Source organism: Atractosteus spatula, chromosome 19 (assembly GCF_055471065.1).
Source record: "Atractosteus spatula isolate fAtrSpa1 chromosome 19, fAtrSpa1.hap1, whole genome shotgun sequence".
Taxonomy (NCBI): Eukaryota; Metazoa; Chordata; class Actinopteri; order Semionotiformes; family Lepisosteidae; genus Atractosteus; species Atractosteus spatula.
The window spans coordinates 15,889,561-15,905,590 of record NC_142724.1 but is presented as its reverse complement, the minus strand read 5'-3'; the positions used below and the strand labels follow the sequence as shown (position 1 = coordinate 15,905,590).

Here is a 16,030-nt window from a genome sequence, read left to right as displayed (position 1 = left end):
AGAACTATATAATCATTTTTCCCCATTTGCATTGTAAACCCCCTAAAAAATTTTTTCTTTCATTATGCAATAAAGCTTTTACTGACTGTACTGCAAACTCGCAGGTACATAACAGGTAAATGGTCATGCAGAAAACTAAGAACACCCCTGCCACACCAGAGCTGTGCAGCCAACTGTGTAGTTTCCTGGGGAACACAGATCACAATTGGATGATAAAGCTCAAACTAGCGATGACTGGGTCACAAGCTGACTTGTACAATTTTGAGCTAATTTTAACTGAGACAAAAACAATAAAATCAGAAAAGTTATTAGTTCAGTAATAACCAAGAGTTCAAATACAATAAAAACATCAGAAATAGGGGTTTAGTGCTGGTGTAGAAAGACAAAATCCACAATGCCATTCTGTATGACAAGAAGTTCTTTAAAATTTTATTCAATACATGTGTTACATTCAATATCCAATGTGTTTCATTTGGGCACATATATAATTGGCATAAATACAAACAAGCTTTTTTGTGCCTTTCCTAATGAATAAAGAGATACAGACAAATGAAATATACTTCACATCTTTATATTTACAGATAGTCCTCCATTTCTATACATCTCAAGTTAAAGCCTGCAATATTTACAGAGAACATGTGAATTATTTTTATAGGAACATAACAGAAAAAACCTAAGTTTATGCAATATGCTGAGATTAAGATTGTACATGATATTTTCTGACACATATGACAACTTTAATATTATAGCTCTCAGTCTAAAGCCATATGTGCATGACCAAAGTGGAACACATTCCGTTTCAAATATACTTTTGTTTCTTCAGAAGATAATTCAACAGTCTAAAGTTTCACATTTTACTCTCACTAAGCATAGAAGACCTTACTGAATATAACTGCCTTTAACTAGATTTAGTGTTTGACTTATCCAGCAATTTGAAACCACCTTAAAACAGTATAAAAACCTCAACTGTATACTTCCAGTCAGATAAAGCTTTTGCATAATGGAAATACCAGCTCCACACCCTCACAATGGCCAAGAGCTCTGAAATTGTGAACAATAATTGCACCTCAATGTTCTAACTTCTCTTTTTAAGAACATTAGGTGGAAACTGGGTAGGAACACCAAGAACACTTTCTGCTTTCTAGGTATATTACAGCATATTTGGAACACACAAAAGAAAGACTTGACAATGTTGACATAAAATCCACTGGGGGGTCATACAGACATAACCAACAGAACAGGTTCAGGAGAGGGATTCCAGCATGGTAAAGGCAGTGCTACTGATGGTCATGTTGATGACAGCTCCACAAAATATATATCCAAATACGATTTAAGCCCTTGAATATTTTATAAATCCTTTGTAATTATAATTCTGGATTATAAATCCACATGAAAAAATTTAAATATTTTACTTCACTTGGGCCCTTCGTCTGAATAGCTCATGGAGTATGAAAAGCACAGGTTTTCTTCCTGACAATTTGCATGAATGGTTCTGTAAATATACACTACATCATTCATCATTTAACCTTGTAGGATGCTATAAGTGAACTGCTTTTGTCTTTTCTTTAAGTACATAAACAAGTTGAAGTGCTAGTGGTAACAGGATAAAAAGAAGTTTCTCAATACACTTGCAATAAAGCAGTTAAATTTAATCATTTAAAACTGAACAAAATGCAGTTCATAGATATATTAAAGTGATCACATTTTCGAAAGCACCAGCAACATCATTCATATATGTTCTGAATCAAAGTGAACAATGTCTGTAACACGTCTACAAATGTAACTGTTGTTAAAGCATATGCAACGTGCAGACCCTAAGTGAAAAGATTTAAAAGCTGTTTCAATCTTAACACATTAAAAACAACAACAGAACATTGTGGCTATGTTAACAAAAGATACGAGTGACAAACAGCATAATCAGGAAGGGATATTTCTGTGGTGAAATGGACTATTAGGATCATCTAAGCTCAAAACAGGGGGTTCCAAAGCTCATAGGTAAACAGTATTAAAGGAAAGATCAAATTGGTCAATGAAAAAAAATAAAAAAGCAACACATGGTCTTGATGGCCCAAAACAGGTACTGAGGGTTGATGCATTACCTGATTTTAACTGTTCCTAAACTATGGAAGGAGCTTTCCCACATTAAAAAAAATATTGCTACTCTTCTTACTCAGGATCTGAGCAGACATAAGAAGGAAGAAGGAAGACTTGGGTTTCTTGCATTGAAATGCTGTCCACTTTGTTAGTACTAATCGACAAACAACTGTCAACGAATGTGAATGATAAAAATGATACAGTGTCATAGCCTGACAGTTCCTGTTCTGCTCCTTGGTAAGCAATGTGATTATTGAATATCACTGGGTAAGATAGGAGATCCATAATTCCAGAAATAAATATTTTTTTTCGGTCAGAAAAGGTATTTTTTTTATCTTAACTGGGAAATCAGATCAAGACAAGGGAATACCTGGCCTATGCAGCTCTGTGCAATGAGTTCACACCTTCTGACTTATTTGGTGGTTGGTTTTTTCAGTACACATTTTTCAACTAAAATGGAATAGGATCCCTGAAAGGCAGGTTTCCTTTTTTAAAATGTGCACTGAATACCATATAAGGCTGGAAATTATTTCAGATAAACAACCTGAGAAAATCAACAGAGCTGAAGAAAAATTCCATCTGTCTGAAACCATTTTTAAAAATAGGATACATTAATGACTAGAAGGTTACATTGTGTTAAAAAAATAAAGTCCTAAAGATGACTTGGTGTGTCTCATCTAATGACCTTGTAAGAGGAAGAAAACATTAACACTGTACCATTAGATGTGTATTAGTAATTATGAATGGTCAAGGCCCTTTTTATATTTACAGGGACACTCTGAATGTGTTTACATGTTGTTCCATTTATGCTAGACAAACAAAAATGACAAAACAGACAAAATTACAGTAATCAAGAATGTCAAGCAAAGGACAGACCTATGCAGAAACTGCTCCATGAATAACAATAAGATAAGATGACCAACAGCAGGACTGAACTGGATTCTTTGGGAAAAGTGACAATGCTTGACTTCTGTACAAATGATTTGGTCCTAAAATGCCACTTGAAAGGATTGTGTGGAATTGCACTATTTGAGTAACAAAACCCTGCAACATTGTCCAATTTTTATTTTTACTATTGTTTGTTGATGTTTTCTGTGTTCAAATGAAGCTATCAAGCTGTTAATTCTCACCCTATCGAGTACTGTGACGATTACAGATTGAAGGTCCTCTGTGTAGGGATCTGGTTAGGATTAAGATCCCGGGACCAGGACAGTAGGCTGGCTGGCATGGCCGTGATGGTGTGGCTATTTTTCTATGGAACACATTGTTCATCTCTGCATTCAAAACGCACGACCACCAAGTAGTGATAAAATTAAGAGTTTAAAAATCTAGAAAGAAACTGAGCTGTCCATTTTGTCTGTGTCATGGATTCAGATTTTTTAACCCCACCTCCTGGAACAGTGAGGTGTAGAACTCAGGTTCAAGTTGCTTGTTGCGATATTTATTGACAATCTCAGCTATTTTCTGTTTTCTCCGTACATGGGGTGGATTGTAAGAATCGCTCTCCAGCCTCTTCCTTCGGCAAACATTAATCACGGTCTGTCGGACCAAAAATCCTGAAAAAAGCCAGAACAAATAAATTTATAGTAACAGGTTATTTTTTTCATGCTACTGTAAATTTTAATTAATATTAGCTTCAGTTTCCAGAGAAAAAGAAAACCTTTCGGGATTATAAGGAATTATTGGCAATAAGTGCTGATTTGAATGAGTGCAATTGAATTGAATTCAGCATGTTGACTCCCAAAATGGTTTTGCTGACAAATACTACTTATATATTAACTCAGCATACAGATCGTTTTTGAATATTTCTAGGGAGAAATGTCTGCTGCATAACCTGTACTTATTTGATCGTACATCACCACTTAATCTCATCAAGAAGATCATTTGTCAATGGGACCAACATCAGTGCCTGTGTTTATTACCCATCTCTCATGAAAACAGTTCCACTTTCTGCTGATTCTCTGTTTTGTGTGTGACCACTATGTTCTGAACAGAGAAATGCTCGACTGTGAGGCATCATTTAAAATGATCTATGCAAGTTCAAAAAGACAAAAAAGGATTAATGTTGTTATGAGACCATATTTCTCATTTGCTTACAGTGACTAGTTAGCAAAAAGGGACACTTTCATGTCACAATTCGCAAACTCTCACTCTCGCCTGGGCCTGTGGCAACATGGTGACCATACAGTACTTTCTCAAAATTCATGGTTTTACACTTCATTCACAATTTTGTGATACTTATTTTGTTATCGAGATATAACGGTCTGAAAATTGGGACTGCAATTCCCCTTTAAAAGAAGTCAGTAAGGTAATTTGTTCTGTATATTAGTCCAGCATTTCCAACTCCTGATGCTCTCACCCAAAGCTCTCCTGCTAATGACCATGCCATCCACCAGAGGAATAACCATGCTGAACTTTCCCACAGCTCCATGTAGCTTAATCCGAAACAGGCCAGTCTTCAAAGGGTGAATAAAAATAACAGGGACATCTTTTTCGGACATGGTTGGCCTACAAAGAAAGACAGAGAAGAGGGATGAAAAGAGTGTGTTAGCCATAAAAAGCCCTGCACTTCAACAGTGGTTCTCAATGGTAATGCACTGAGGCAATGAAACACCCTCATGTGTATACTATTGCAGTTCAGGGAACAGTAGACCCATTTGGTTCACTTTTTCCAAGTCTCCAAAGGGAATGGGATACCTGAGTGAAGTGCTGCTGTTCATTGTTGCCTCCACTCCAGTGCTTGTATCCGCCAAGAGGTCTGAAAGAGGGAAGTTTTCTGGGAAAAAAAAAACAGACTCTGCATGACAGGGTACAGAAAACTGATCACAATAACCAAAGCAGTGAATGAGTAACAATGTCTATGTTTTTTGCGTCATAACATATACAAAGAAATAGAAAATGAAATAAGTTACCTTTGCATGATTTGCAGAACAAACGTTTGACTTCCTAAAAGCATTCAGTTTCATTGTAAATATACAATGAAGGAAGCTATCAAATATTCCATATACTTAACATCTATTAAAGATTCTAGAGTATCTGAATATTTAGCCAAGCTTGTATTCACTCTGGATCTTAATCGACACATAAGAAATAAGTAAAAAAAATCTTCATTTTACCAATGTCATCGTAGCGCTCCACCCAGACAACAAACACTTTGGTTTCTGGGCCCAGTGGGGGCACTGTCCGTCCTAGAGGAATCTTCTTGGATTTCACTGTGGGACTCAGCTAATGCAAACATACAGGATTTTCAAAACAGCTTCTAACACCAATAAGACAACATCACTGCACTGGATTTTTCTTCTGCAGGGAGCAACATTTTTGGACTTCTTTGGGGAGTTAGATCAGATATTTTAAATTACATACTTTTCACTTTGCATACTTAAATACATTTTATAAAACCCTGCCTTAAGCATGAATTATGGGATTTCTGGTGATGCTAAGCAAAAGTATTTTTATAATCAATGAAAAGAATATAAACCCTATTAGCACTGACACAATTAAACTACATTTATTGTAAACGGACAAGCGATTACAGTGGTGACCACTCGATAAGTACATAAATCACTAAAACAACTGAAAAGTTCCTCTACAAATTTTCTTTGTATATTGTATGAAGGCAAGACTTTACTAAGCTTTTGAAAATAGGAAATATTTCCAAATTTATGAAGTGTCAGAAACCTGTATTGGCTCAAGACTACAGAGAAAATCCTTTTCAGAGCACTTACCCTCTGACTTGAGCTGAGGTTTTCCGAGTGGTTTGGGAAGAGCTCCAGTGTGAGACTGGACTGTTTCAGTAAACTTGGCAGTAGATCCATCTGGGAATCTGATTCCATTGAAGGGAAGCTGTTCTCTGACGAATCAGCTGAAAAGACAAGATCATCAATTTTGATTATTTTGAATGCTATTTTACTTGATCAGAGTGAAAACAGAGAACTCCATTAAAAGCTAAAATAGATCAATTAAATGTATACACATTAAAGCTTAAGCTGTTTTGTATCCAAAATACAAAAACAACAAAAAACAATGTTATCATTAAAATAAATATTGGCACTTTGTATATACATAATCTTTTACTTATTATGAATGGTACTGGTTCAGAATAAACATTTTATATGGAATTTTGAATTTATAGTTGCAATGGTTAAGAAATCATTATTTTGAAATAATAAACTGGATTATATGGATATTTTTTTTAAAAAGGGATGTTACAGTCAGAAATATGGACGTTCTTGAAACATTTTTAATACTAAATTGTAATGCACTAAAACAAATCCAACCCCGAATCCTCACCGGAAGAGTCCATTGATGATGGAACCACAAAGGCTATTTCAGTGAGAGCATCCGCATAGTAAAGCACCTTCTTCTCTCCATTGAAAACACCTCCAGCAGTATCCTCTAAAGTGACTTCCTCTTCTGTAGAGCAAAAAAGCATGTAAGGGCTGCCATAAACAGCACTACACTGTCAGAACCTTTGATTCTTTATACAAATTTAGAATCACCATCATTGTTCAAGTGGGAAGCGGCTTCAGCAACAAAAAAACAAGCCAAGGCTAATGCCATGTTGAAACATAGAACAAATGATGTTTCAGGTGTTAAGCTTTCTATGCATAAGGCCATTAACATCACAAACAATATCTTGTTGAATTAGTATACTTCGGAATAGCCAATTGTGTTTTTCATGTTTTACCTTATGGCTAAAAACCCTGTGAACACAAACAGGGGAGAATGAGGACAATGAATGCAGACCCCTCTGACCTGCTCACGTTCAAGTCACCAAATACAGATAAAGCAGCACCATACTGGAGTTTCAGCTACCAGATGGGGGGAAATGTGTCCCTCACCAACAGAAATGCAAGCAGAAATGCAAGTCTGCAGTGGTCAAGGAAATCTTAGAGCCCTGGTAAAATAACCTCACCCTAATCCCTATCCCACCAATTCTCATGGTGGTGCTCTACCAATTCTGCACTGCTGCTTGAGAAATCCCTGTCAACTGGCAAGTGACATGACCCAGGAGCTCAATGTCACTTCAAGCCTTTCAGGACATTTTGTCTGATAGATATTAAATGGCCACCTAATAATCCCCAACTATGACCTGGTTTCATTTTCCCCACACCACTGAGAACTGATGTATAGCTGCCACTAAATCATTCAGGTGGGGTGGTGGCAGAGGGGAGTGCCCATAACCTGTAAAACGCTTTGAGTGGAGTGTCCAGAAAAAGTGCTGTATAAGCACTTATACAGGTGGATGCTGCACACTGGTGGTGGTGGAGGGGAGTCCCCATTTCCTGTAAAGTGCTTTGAGTGGAGTCCAGAAAAGCACTATATAAGTGTAAGCAATTATTATTATAAGCATAAGGACTGATGATGATTATTATTATTATAATTAAAGAACAGAGGGTGGCTTTTAACTTCTTTGTATTATGGAGAAGAACAACCGACCAGTAAAATGAGGTTCAACCAAATTTAATGTGACCCACTTTATTTGAAACCATGGTTTTTAAGACTAAAAACTAGCAGTGTCTATGACTCTCACCTTGGTTCTGTCTTTCGCTGCCATTACCGGTGTTTAATGACCAGCTAGTGTACACATTACCAGTCCAGCCAGGGTGTTTCCCCACATCCACAGGCCAGCCCAGAGACAGTAAGAACTCCAGAAAGTGGCATTGGACATTTGCTGATGAGTCAACATTTCTCAGGATCTGAAGCACAGCCGAAAAGAATGGTTAATGTTTTAACAGAACAGACTGAGCTCATTTACAGCATGTCCCTAACCATGACATCTCAATACAACTACAACTTCCTTTTTTCTTTGTTGTTGACTTAACACAGCAGCAATATAATAAGATCATACAGAACACAGCACTTCAGTCACTGTCACTAATTAAACAAGTTTTATCTTAAAAATCGAAGGTGATTTTGAATTCCTTTTTGAATAGTAGGTATCTAACTTTCCATATGGAATGGAAAAATCTATACTGAGTTTTGTAACACAGGACCTTTCTCACCTCTTGGCTGCTCTTTTGTCCTGCCTTCATGTAAAATACAAAAACAGTGTCAAAGGGGCGGCAGGGCAGCAAGTCCAGGTACCCAATGTCGTCAAAGAATCCTGGCAGGGCAGAGTCCAGTGCAATAAGGTGTGGTGGTAATCGGCTGTTGCCAGGCTCCTGGAGAATGACAGGGGACATTTTCATTGTCCCTGTTTTAGCTAAGAATCATTTATATTTTGAAAACAACTGTACAATAAACATACCAAAACATGAGAACTAAGTAATTTGCACTATTATTAAATAATCTGAGACGGAGATATTTAACATTACAAATAAATATCTAAAATACTGTATCTAGTTTACTTTGAATGGACAATATCTACAAGCTCTGGCCACACAACAATTAAATTTTAGAACTAGGTGCTTTATCATTTATTTATGCACAGTAAAAATATAAACATGAAAAGTATGCAAACTTGCACATATTGTTGTAGCCTTTTCTGTTTCTCTACTTAAAACATGACATTTTGAGTCAGAAATGCTCATGTAGCTTCATGACAGCTACAAGATTTGAGACACTTTTCCATGAAAAGCCAGCACCTCCCCCCAAGTCTTCTGTACCTTCAGTGCTTCCAGCGAGAGGAAACCGAAATGTGACAAGAAGAGGCGGGCGGTTTGAAACTCCTGCGAGGGAGCAGGGGGTTTGCAGTCTATGAGGGGGTCAGGAAAGGTCTTATTTCTCCAGCGGTCTTCGCTTTGCCGCTCCACAGCCGTCTCGTACTCCATTTGTTTCACCATCACATTACGCAGTTTATCATGCTTCATTTCTAGCTGAAGGCAAAAAGATTATTTAAAATGAATTAAAAAATAGATTCCTCTTTTACCTAACATGGTAAGAGATGTGCGACTGCCACCAGAAGGAAAAATATCCTGCACACAAATCACCCAAACTCCCCAAAAAGGTGGAGACCCATGTCTTTGAATTGATTGCAACAACCCAACTTGATTATCATGCATTGAGATATGTTTATTTTATCGGGGACCATTTTCTTATTTAATTAAAATACAAAAAACTGCTCCTTCATAATGGTAAGGCCTGCAATGAACTTGAAGCGCAGTACTTCCAAGTTATTCCTGGCAAGGGCCTCTGCAACCAAGAGTGAATTTCGGATAAAGGACAGACAATGAAAAGAGCTCTGATGGACTAACAAACTTATTAAAAAGGGAAATGAAAGTAATTTGCACGCCATTTTGTTTTGCTTTGGGAAGTCACGATATGTACAAAATTAAAATGAAGCAAAAGTTGTGTTGCTTGAGAAGCAGCAGAAAACAGTCCTGTGAATCTTAACCCCTCATCCCACTGACAGATTATCCACAACTCACTTCAGGATCACTGTACTTCATTGTCGTCGTACTTGTCATGAATTGTTCAGCCTGTCAGCCAAAAGACAATCTGGTCTATATACACATATAGCAATATCTGTTTATTTACCTGAGAATTCTGTTAACTAATTTATGTTTTGACTATGCAAAGAGTCTGCACTAAAAGGTTCCTTTTAAATCTTAAGTGTTTTGTTCTACATTCAATCTATATAGTTAACAGCTTTACAGGACCTCCCAATTGAATTGGATTGAATTGAACCTCCGCAAATAAATCTAATCTGCAATGTTACATTAGCAGCATTACTGAGAAACATTGATATTTTTAGAAGAAAGTAATAACAACAGTAATAAGAACAGAAGTATCCTTTGAAAGCTCTAAATCAGCTGAAAAAATAATAGATAGGCTTGTATAGATCACTATGAACTATATATTTGCAATCCTATGTATTTATAATCCTCTACAATCTATCAGCTGTAACAGTAAGGTTTTGGACTGACATTCAAAAAGTACTCTGGTGAGTGAAATCCTAGGTTTATTGATGTGGAAAAGTGACTCTTCCTCTTACCTCCTTATTCACAATCTCATGCAGATCTGGAATGCTTAGGTCAGCTTTCACAAACGGAATCTTGTCTACCTCTTCGGGGAATGGTCTGTGTTTAACGTTAAACTTTACACCAACATCATTTTTGGGGGTTGGTCGACTCTCTGGAACAAACACCTACACAAAGAGAATCCATTGACTGGAAAGAATCCCATATTTGTTCTAGGGACATTCTTAAATAGAACTGCCAATAACCCACATATATATGAAGTCAAAAATAACTGTAGTGACATCTGTAGAAATCCTTGTACACATTTGAATTTATATGCAATTTATATGCAATACTATTCCTAAACACCCAGATGATGGTAATGTAAAACTACCCACTTTCAAAGTCTTTCCCTTCAACATTGAAGAACTGAGTTTAACCAGCATAGTGGCCCAATAACTGACAGTGCAGAGCCAATCACCTACCTTTTGGTTTGCCCTTCCTCCTCTGGGCTGGTGGTACAGCTGCATTGTCCAGGCGTGCCTCCCAGACATCCCTCGTATCAACACTGTCACTGATGGGCAGGGATCTGCTAAGGAGCATAGTGCAGCAATTGACTATGAAACCCTATGTTGCCAGTGAACTATAAATCAGGAACATCAAATGACTAAAAATAAAAGTTAACCCTATTAAATGAGATTTAATGTGCACTTACTAGTATTTCATCCCTTATGCACACAGCAACATCATTACCTAATGCTTTTTAAACACAAACAGGACTGTCTGTACTGGTAATACTGTGATTAGAATTTATGTAATTAAATTTTTTTCTCCAAAAATAAATGATATTCCTGCTATGACTAGCATGAGCTAGGTGATTACGTATGTTTTACTGCATATGTATGTTTAAGAGCATATGTCAAGGTAATCAATTGTTTTCAGGCTTATAAGAAAGTATGTGTTTACAGGTATAGGTCACAAGTACCACTGTTGCATGTCAAGAAGACAATAGCTTGTCCACCCCAAGCATTTTATTCAATTTTTTGTGCCACTAAACTGGGAATCCTTGTTTTAGTCGTATTGTGAATGGTAGAAGATTCACTGTCCAACTATAGGGATCAGATTACACTCCAGGTGAGCATCTTTGCTGGTAAGCCACTCCAAAATCCCTTTTTTGGTCCTTTTAATACAATGCTTCTCCCCTTTAATACAAATCCCCCTTTAAATGAGGAGTGCTCCAAGCCTAGCTGTTTTTTGCCCAAGCAGGCACACTCACTCTGTTCATTCCCAAGGGGTTGCTCCAGCATGGCTAATATGACCGAGTTATCCAGGACAAAATACCGGAAGTTATGTCTGGTTGTGGAGGACAGTCTGGAATACTTTATCAGTGTGTCTTCATTTAGTAAGCTGCACGGAGAGGATGGCCCACTGGGAGAAGGGAAGGCTCCAAGCACCTGCATGATGCTTTCACAGAACAGCAACACAACAACAAACAGAAAAATAAGCTTATAAAGACAGCAGGAAACAAAGTAATGGGGAGCCTTGTAGATGACAAAAATACACCTTAAAAACAGACATCTATAAGCAGGCAATAATTATGCAGGTACCTAAAGAAAAAGTAATGAAAATGGTTATTTCTAATCCAAATGATGAAATTACACATTCAACATCAATTTTATCTTTGTAATGCCTGTACAGTGCAGAGAACAAGTTTCTGGACCTCCTGTGTTGTCCCATATTCTCATATGTTTTAGATGTATAACAATTATACCTTAATAACAGATTAAGATAATATGATAAAACATATGATAGAAAGACATACAGTGGTGTGAAAAGGTGTTTGCCCCCTTCCTGATTTCTTATTTTTTTGCATGTTTGTCACACTGAAATGTTTCAGATCATCAAACAAATTGAAATATTAGACAAAGATAACACAAGTAAACACAAAATGCAGTTTTTAAATGAAGGTTTTTATTATTAAGGGAAAAAAAAATCCAAACCTACATGGCCCTGTGTGAAAAAGTGATTGCCCCCTAAACCTAATAACTGGTTGGGCCACCCTTAGCAGCAACAACTGCAATCAAGCGTTTGCGATAACTGGCAATGAGTCTTTTACAGCGCTGTGGAGGAATTTTGGCCCACTCATCTTTGCAGAATTGTTGTAATTCAGCCACATTGGAGGGTTTTCGAGTCTTAACCGCTTTTTTAAGGTCATGCTACAACATCTCAATCGGATTCAGGTCAGGACTTTGACTAGGCCACTCCAAAGTCTTCATTTTGTTTTTCTTAAGCCATTCAGAGGTGGACTTGCTGGTGTGTTTTGGATAATTGTCCTGCTGCAGAACCCAAGTGCGCTTCAGCTTGAGGTCACGAACAGATGGCCAGACATTCTCCTTCAGGATTTTTTGGTAGACAGCAGAATTCATGGTTCCATTTACCACAGCAAGTCTTCCAGGTCCTGAAGCAGCAAAACAGCCCCAGACCATCCCACTACCACCACCATATTTTACTGTTGGTATGATGTTCCTTTTCTGAAATGCTGTGTTACTTTTACGCCAGATGTAATGGGACACACACCTTCCAAAAAGTTCAACTTTTGTCTCATCAGTCCACAGAGTATTTTCCCAAAAGTCTTGGGGATCATCAAGATCTCATCAAGAACATCAAGGCAAAACTGAGACGAGCCTTTATGTTCTTTTAGCTCAGCGGTGGTTTTCGTCTTCAAACTCTGTCATGCAGGCCATTTTTGCCCAGTCTCTTTCTTATGGTGGAGTCATGAACACTGACCTTAACTGAGGCAAGTGAAGCCTGCAGTTCTTTGGATGTTGTTGTGGGGTTTTTTGTGACCTCTTGGATGAGTCGTCGCTGCGCTCTTGGGGTAATTTTGGTTGGCCGGCCACTCCTGGGAAGGTTCACCACTGTTCCATGTTTTTGCCATTTGTGGATAATGGCTCTCACTGTGGTTCGCTGGAGTCCCAAAGCTTTAGAAATGGCTTTATAACCTTTTCCAGACTGATCAATCTCAATTACTCTGTTTCTCATTTGTTCCTGAATTTCTTTGGATCGCAGCATGATGTCTAGCTTTTAAGGATCTTTTGGTCTACTTCACTTTGTCAGGCAGGTCCTATTTAAGTGATTTCTTGATTGAGAACGGGTCTGGCAGTAATCAGGCCTGGGTGTGGCTAGAGAAATTGAACTCAGCTTTCCAAAGATGTGATAAACCACAGTTGATTTATGTTTTAACAGGGGGGGCAATCACTTTTTCACACAGGGCCATGTAGTTTTGGATTTTTTTTTCCCTTAATAATAAAAACCTTCATTTAAAAACTGCATTTTGTGTTTACTTGTGTTATCTTTGTCTAATATTTCAATTTGTTTGATGATCTGAAACATTTCAGTGTGACAAACATGCAAAAAAAAAAGAAATCAGGAAGGGGGCAAACACTTTTTCTCACCACTGTATATTTTGAATTAAAAAAATCCAACAATAAATATCCTCGTAAATAAGTATGAATCCTTAAAATCAGTAATTGGTACAGCAACATTTCCTGTAACTGTTTAGCTGTCTCTTGGATCTGCTTTCAGGAATATTGGACCATGCTTTCTTACAAAGCTCTTAAGTCATGACATCTAAGAGTTTACTTGCATGAACTAAGGACCTCAGAAACCTCTTGAGATACCTTGTGGTGTGTTTACATGAACTAATATGGTAAAGATAAAACCAACAACTCACAGGGCTGCCTACAATTTAACCAAATTTAACCTTAACAAATTATTTAAACATCTGATTCTAATTATCCCTAATTGTTCAAAGGAAATATAGTATTCGATCATTCATGTATTTTTTCACATATACTAATTCTTATTCATTTTCAGCTTTACACAACATTGTCTCAAAATCACAGAATTGGTAAATATAAACCCTTTTAGTTATTTAAGAATAGACCAGTTTTGAGTAAAAAAGGGTTTTATGGTAGGAAATTAAAACTCCCATAATTATACTGGGGGTTCACAAACTTCTGCTTTGGCATTGTATATATATGAAACACAAAGTGACTTCCAGATGTTAGCTCACCATGAAAGGGTTGCTTCAGCTGCATCCTTTACCCTCATGGAGGCAGGATTGTGTTCTTTGTCTCCCTTGTACCTCACCTCCTGGTCATTGGTCTTTGACTTGCTTCCTGATATGCCCAGCTCTACAATCTCCAGCACTTCTATTAAACAATCCTGAGAACACAACAATGTTATAACATCTAACGCCTTCTGTTGTAAGCTATTAAAACACACCGTCACAAACACATAGATAACTCACTGAGACAACTAGACAAGCAAGAATGGCATAAAATAAAAAGGTGTGTATGTTGAAAATTCAAAATATATTTAGTCTTCAATACGGAGTAACTTACATTATTTTTCCAAATAAAGCCAAAAGGTAACTGAAATGCATTGTGTTCTTGGTTTACGTTAGCTATGAAAAGTATTAACTTAGACCTTTTCACATTTTACATGTTACAATACAGAATATAGGAAATAGGCTCAATGGGATTTTTTGCCATTGATCGGCATAAAAACACTCTATAATGTCAAAGTAAAAAAAATTCTATAGGTCCTCCTAAATTAATTATAAATATAAAACAGAAAATAAGTGATTGCATGAGCATTCATCCCCTTTACTATAACACACAAACAGGCTCTGGTGCAGCCAAATGTCTCTAGAAGTCACAAACTGTTGAATGGAGTCCACTTGTGTGCAATTATGGTGTTTCACATGAGTTGAGAATAAATATCTCTCTGGGTGTCTTGAAAAACTGAGTATCCAAGCGAGAAGTGTACTAGTCAGGGATTCCACCAAGAGGCCTGGGACAACTGTAAAGGAAAAGCAGACTTCCATGGCTGAGATGTGAGAAACTGTGTAAATGATAACTGACACTTGCTTAAGTACCTCACAAATTTGGGCTTTATGGAATAGTGACAAAAAACTTACATCAAAACTCCACTACTTTTCACTTCCACTTTTCCAGAAGATATGTGGGAGAATCTAAGACCAAATGGAAGAAGACTGTATGGTCTGACGAAACCAAAATTGACCCTTTTGGCTTCAACAGTAAGTGCTATGTTTGGCGCAAGAGTAACAGTGAACATCATCCTGAGAATACCATCCCTACTGTTAAGCATGGTTGTAGGGAAACTTTGGTGCATCAGCAGGGCCAACTTCATGGAGCTCACTCTGGTAGAAATGCAACTGTATGACCCATCTCTATTGCATTACATCTTGTGTAATGGTACTGTTATGCAATAGAGATGGGTCATACAGTTGCATTTCTAACAGAGTGAGCTCCATGAAGTTGGCCCTGCTGCATTGCATTGATTGTGACAAGGGAAATTTGCTGAGTCATGAAGGTAGCCATTTCAGGAAGGAAAGAGGCTGGGAAGCTACTTTTAATGGCACAAACACGAACAAATGAGACCAGTTAGGTTCTCCTGCATCGTTGTAGAGGGGCAGAGTGACGTAACACCCTGAAAAAGAAGGCACTATATCTCAGGAAGGAAAAAAGTACAAACACTACTTTCAATGGCAAAAACATGCACAAAAGCAGCAGTAACGAATAAGATTGGTTCAGTTCTCCGGCGCTGTTGCAGGGGGGCTGAGTGACGCCATGGCTCAGAAAAATAAGGTGCTATGCCTTGGTAACGAAAGCGGCATGAATGTTACTTTCAACGGCACAAAAGCAGCACTAACGAATGCAGTGTGTTTCATCATTAGTGCTATTTGTAGGGGAGACAACTTCACGGAGCTACCTCAATCCAATCAAGAATCTGTGGTAGTAGTTGAAAATTGCTGTTTGAGTAACTTAGTGAACAAGAAAGGCATCTAAATGTGCAAAGCTGGTAGAAACTTATTCAAGACTGTTTTTTCTGCCAAACGTGGATCTACCAAATATTTTCTCAAACTGAATAAATAAGATTGCAGTCAGTTATTTTCCATTTTATATTTATAATTAATTAGGATGATCTGCAGCATTTTGTTTTCACTT

At 37.5% G+C, this 16,030-nt stretch overlaps 1 protein-coding gene across 10 annotated transcripts in view; it reads right to left on the bottom strand.

Moving 5' to 3' along the window:
• Positions 1-407: 407 nt before the first annotated feature.
• Positions 408-16,030, bottom strand: part of ralgapb (Ral GTPase activating protein non-catalytic subunit beta) — a 56,485-nt gene continuing 40,862 nt past the window's right edge. For 3 of the 10 annotated variants that reach the window (XM_088937233.1, XM_088937229.1, XM_088937232.1), the window contains 14 exons: positions 14,071-14,222; positions 11,272-11,459; positions 10,481-10,587; positions 10,031-10,183; positions 9,465-9,515; positions 8,703-8,912; positions 8,100-8,258; positions 7,628-7,793; positions 6,385-6,507; positions 5,820-5,956; positions 5,211-5,319; positions 4,792-4,870; positions 4,454-4,602; positions 408-3,650 (listed from right to left, as the gene is read on the bottom strand). In XM_088937233.1, coding sequence (XP_088793359.1) covers positions 3,457-3,650; positions 4,454-4,602; positions 4,792-4,870; positions 5,211-5,319; positions 5,820-5,956; positions 6,385-6,507; positions 7,628-7,793; positions 8,100-8,258; positions 8,703-8,912; positions 9,465-9,515; positions 10,031-10,183; positions 10,481-10,587; positions 11,272-11,459; positions 14,071-14,222 — 1,977 coding nt within the window. In that variant the 3' untranslated portion in view covers positions 408-3,456. The remainder of the gene's footprint in view (positions 3,651-4,453; positions 4,603-4,791; positions 4,871-5,210; positions 5,320-5,819; positions 5,957-6,384; positions 6,508-7,627; positions 7,794-8,099; positions 8,259-8,702; positions 8,913-9,464; positions 9,516-10,030; positions 10,184-10,480; positions 10,588-11,271; positions 11,460-14,070; positions 14,223-16,030) is intronic. The other 7 variants (XM_088937236.1, XM_088937237.1, XM_088937234.1 and 4 more) reach the window with 3 other exon arrangements.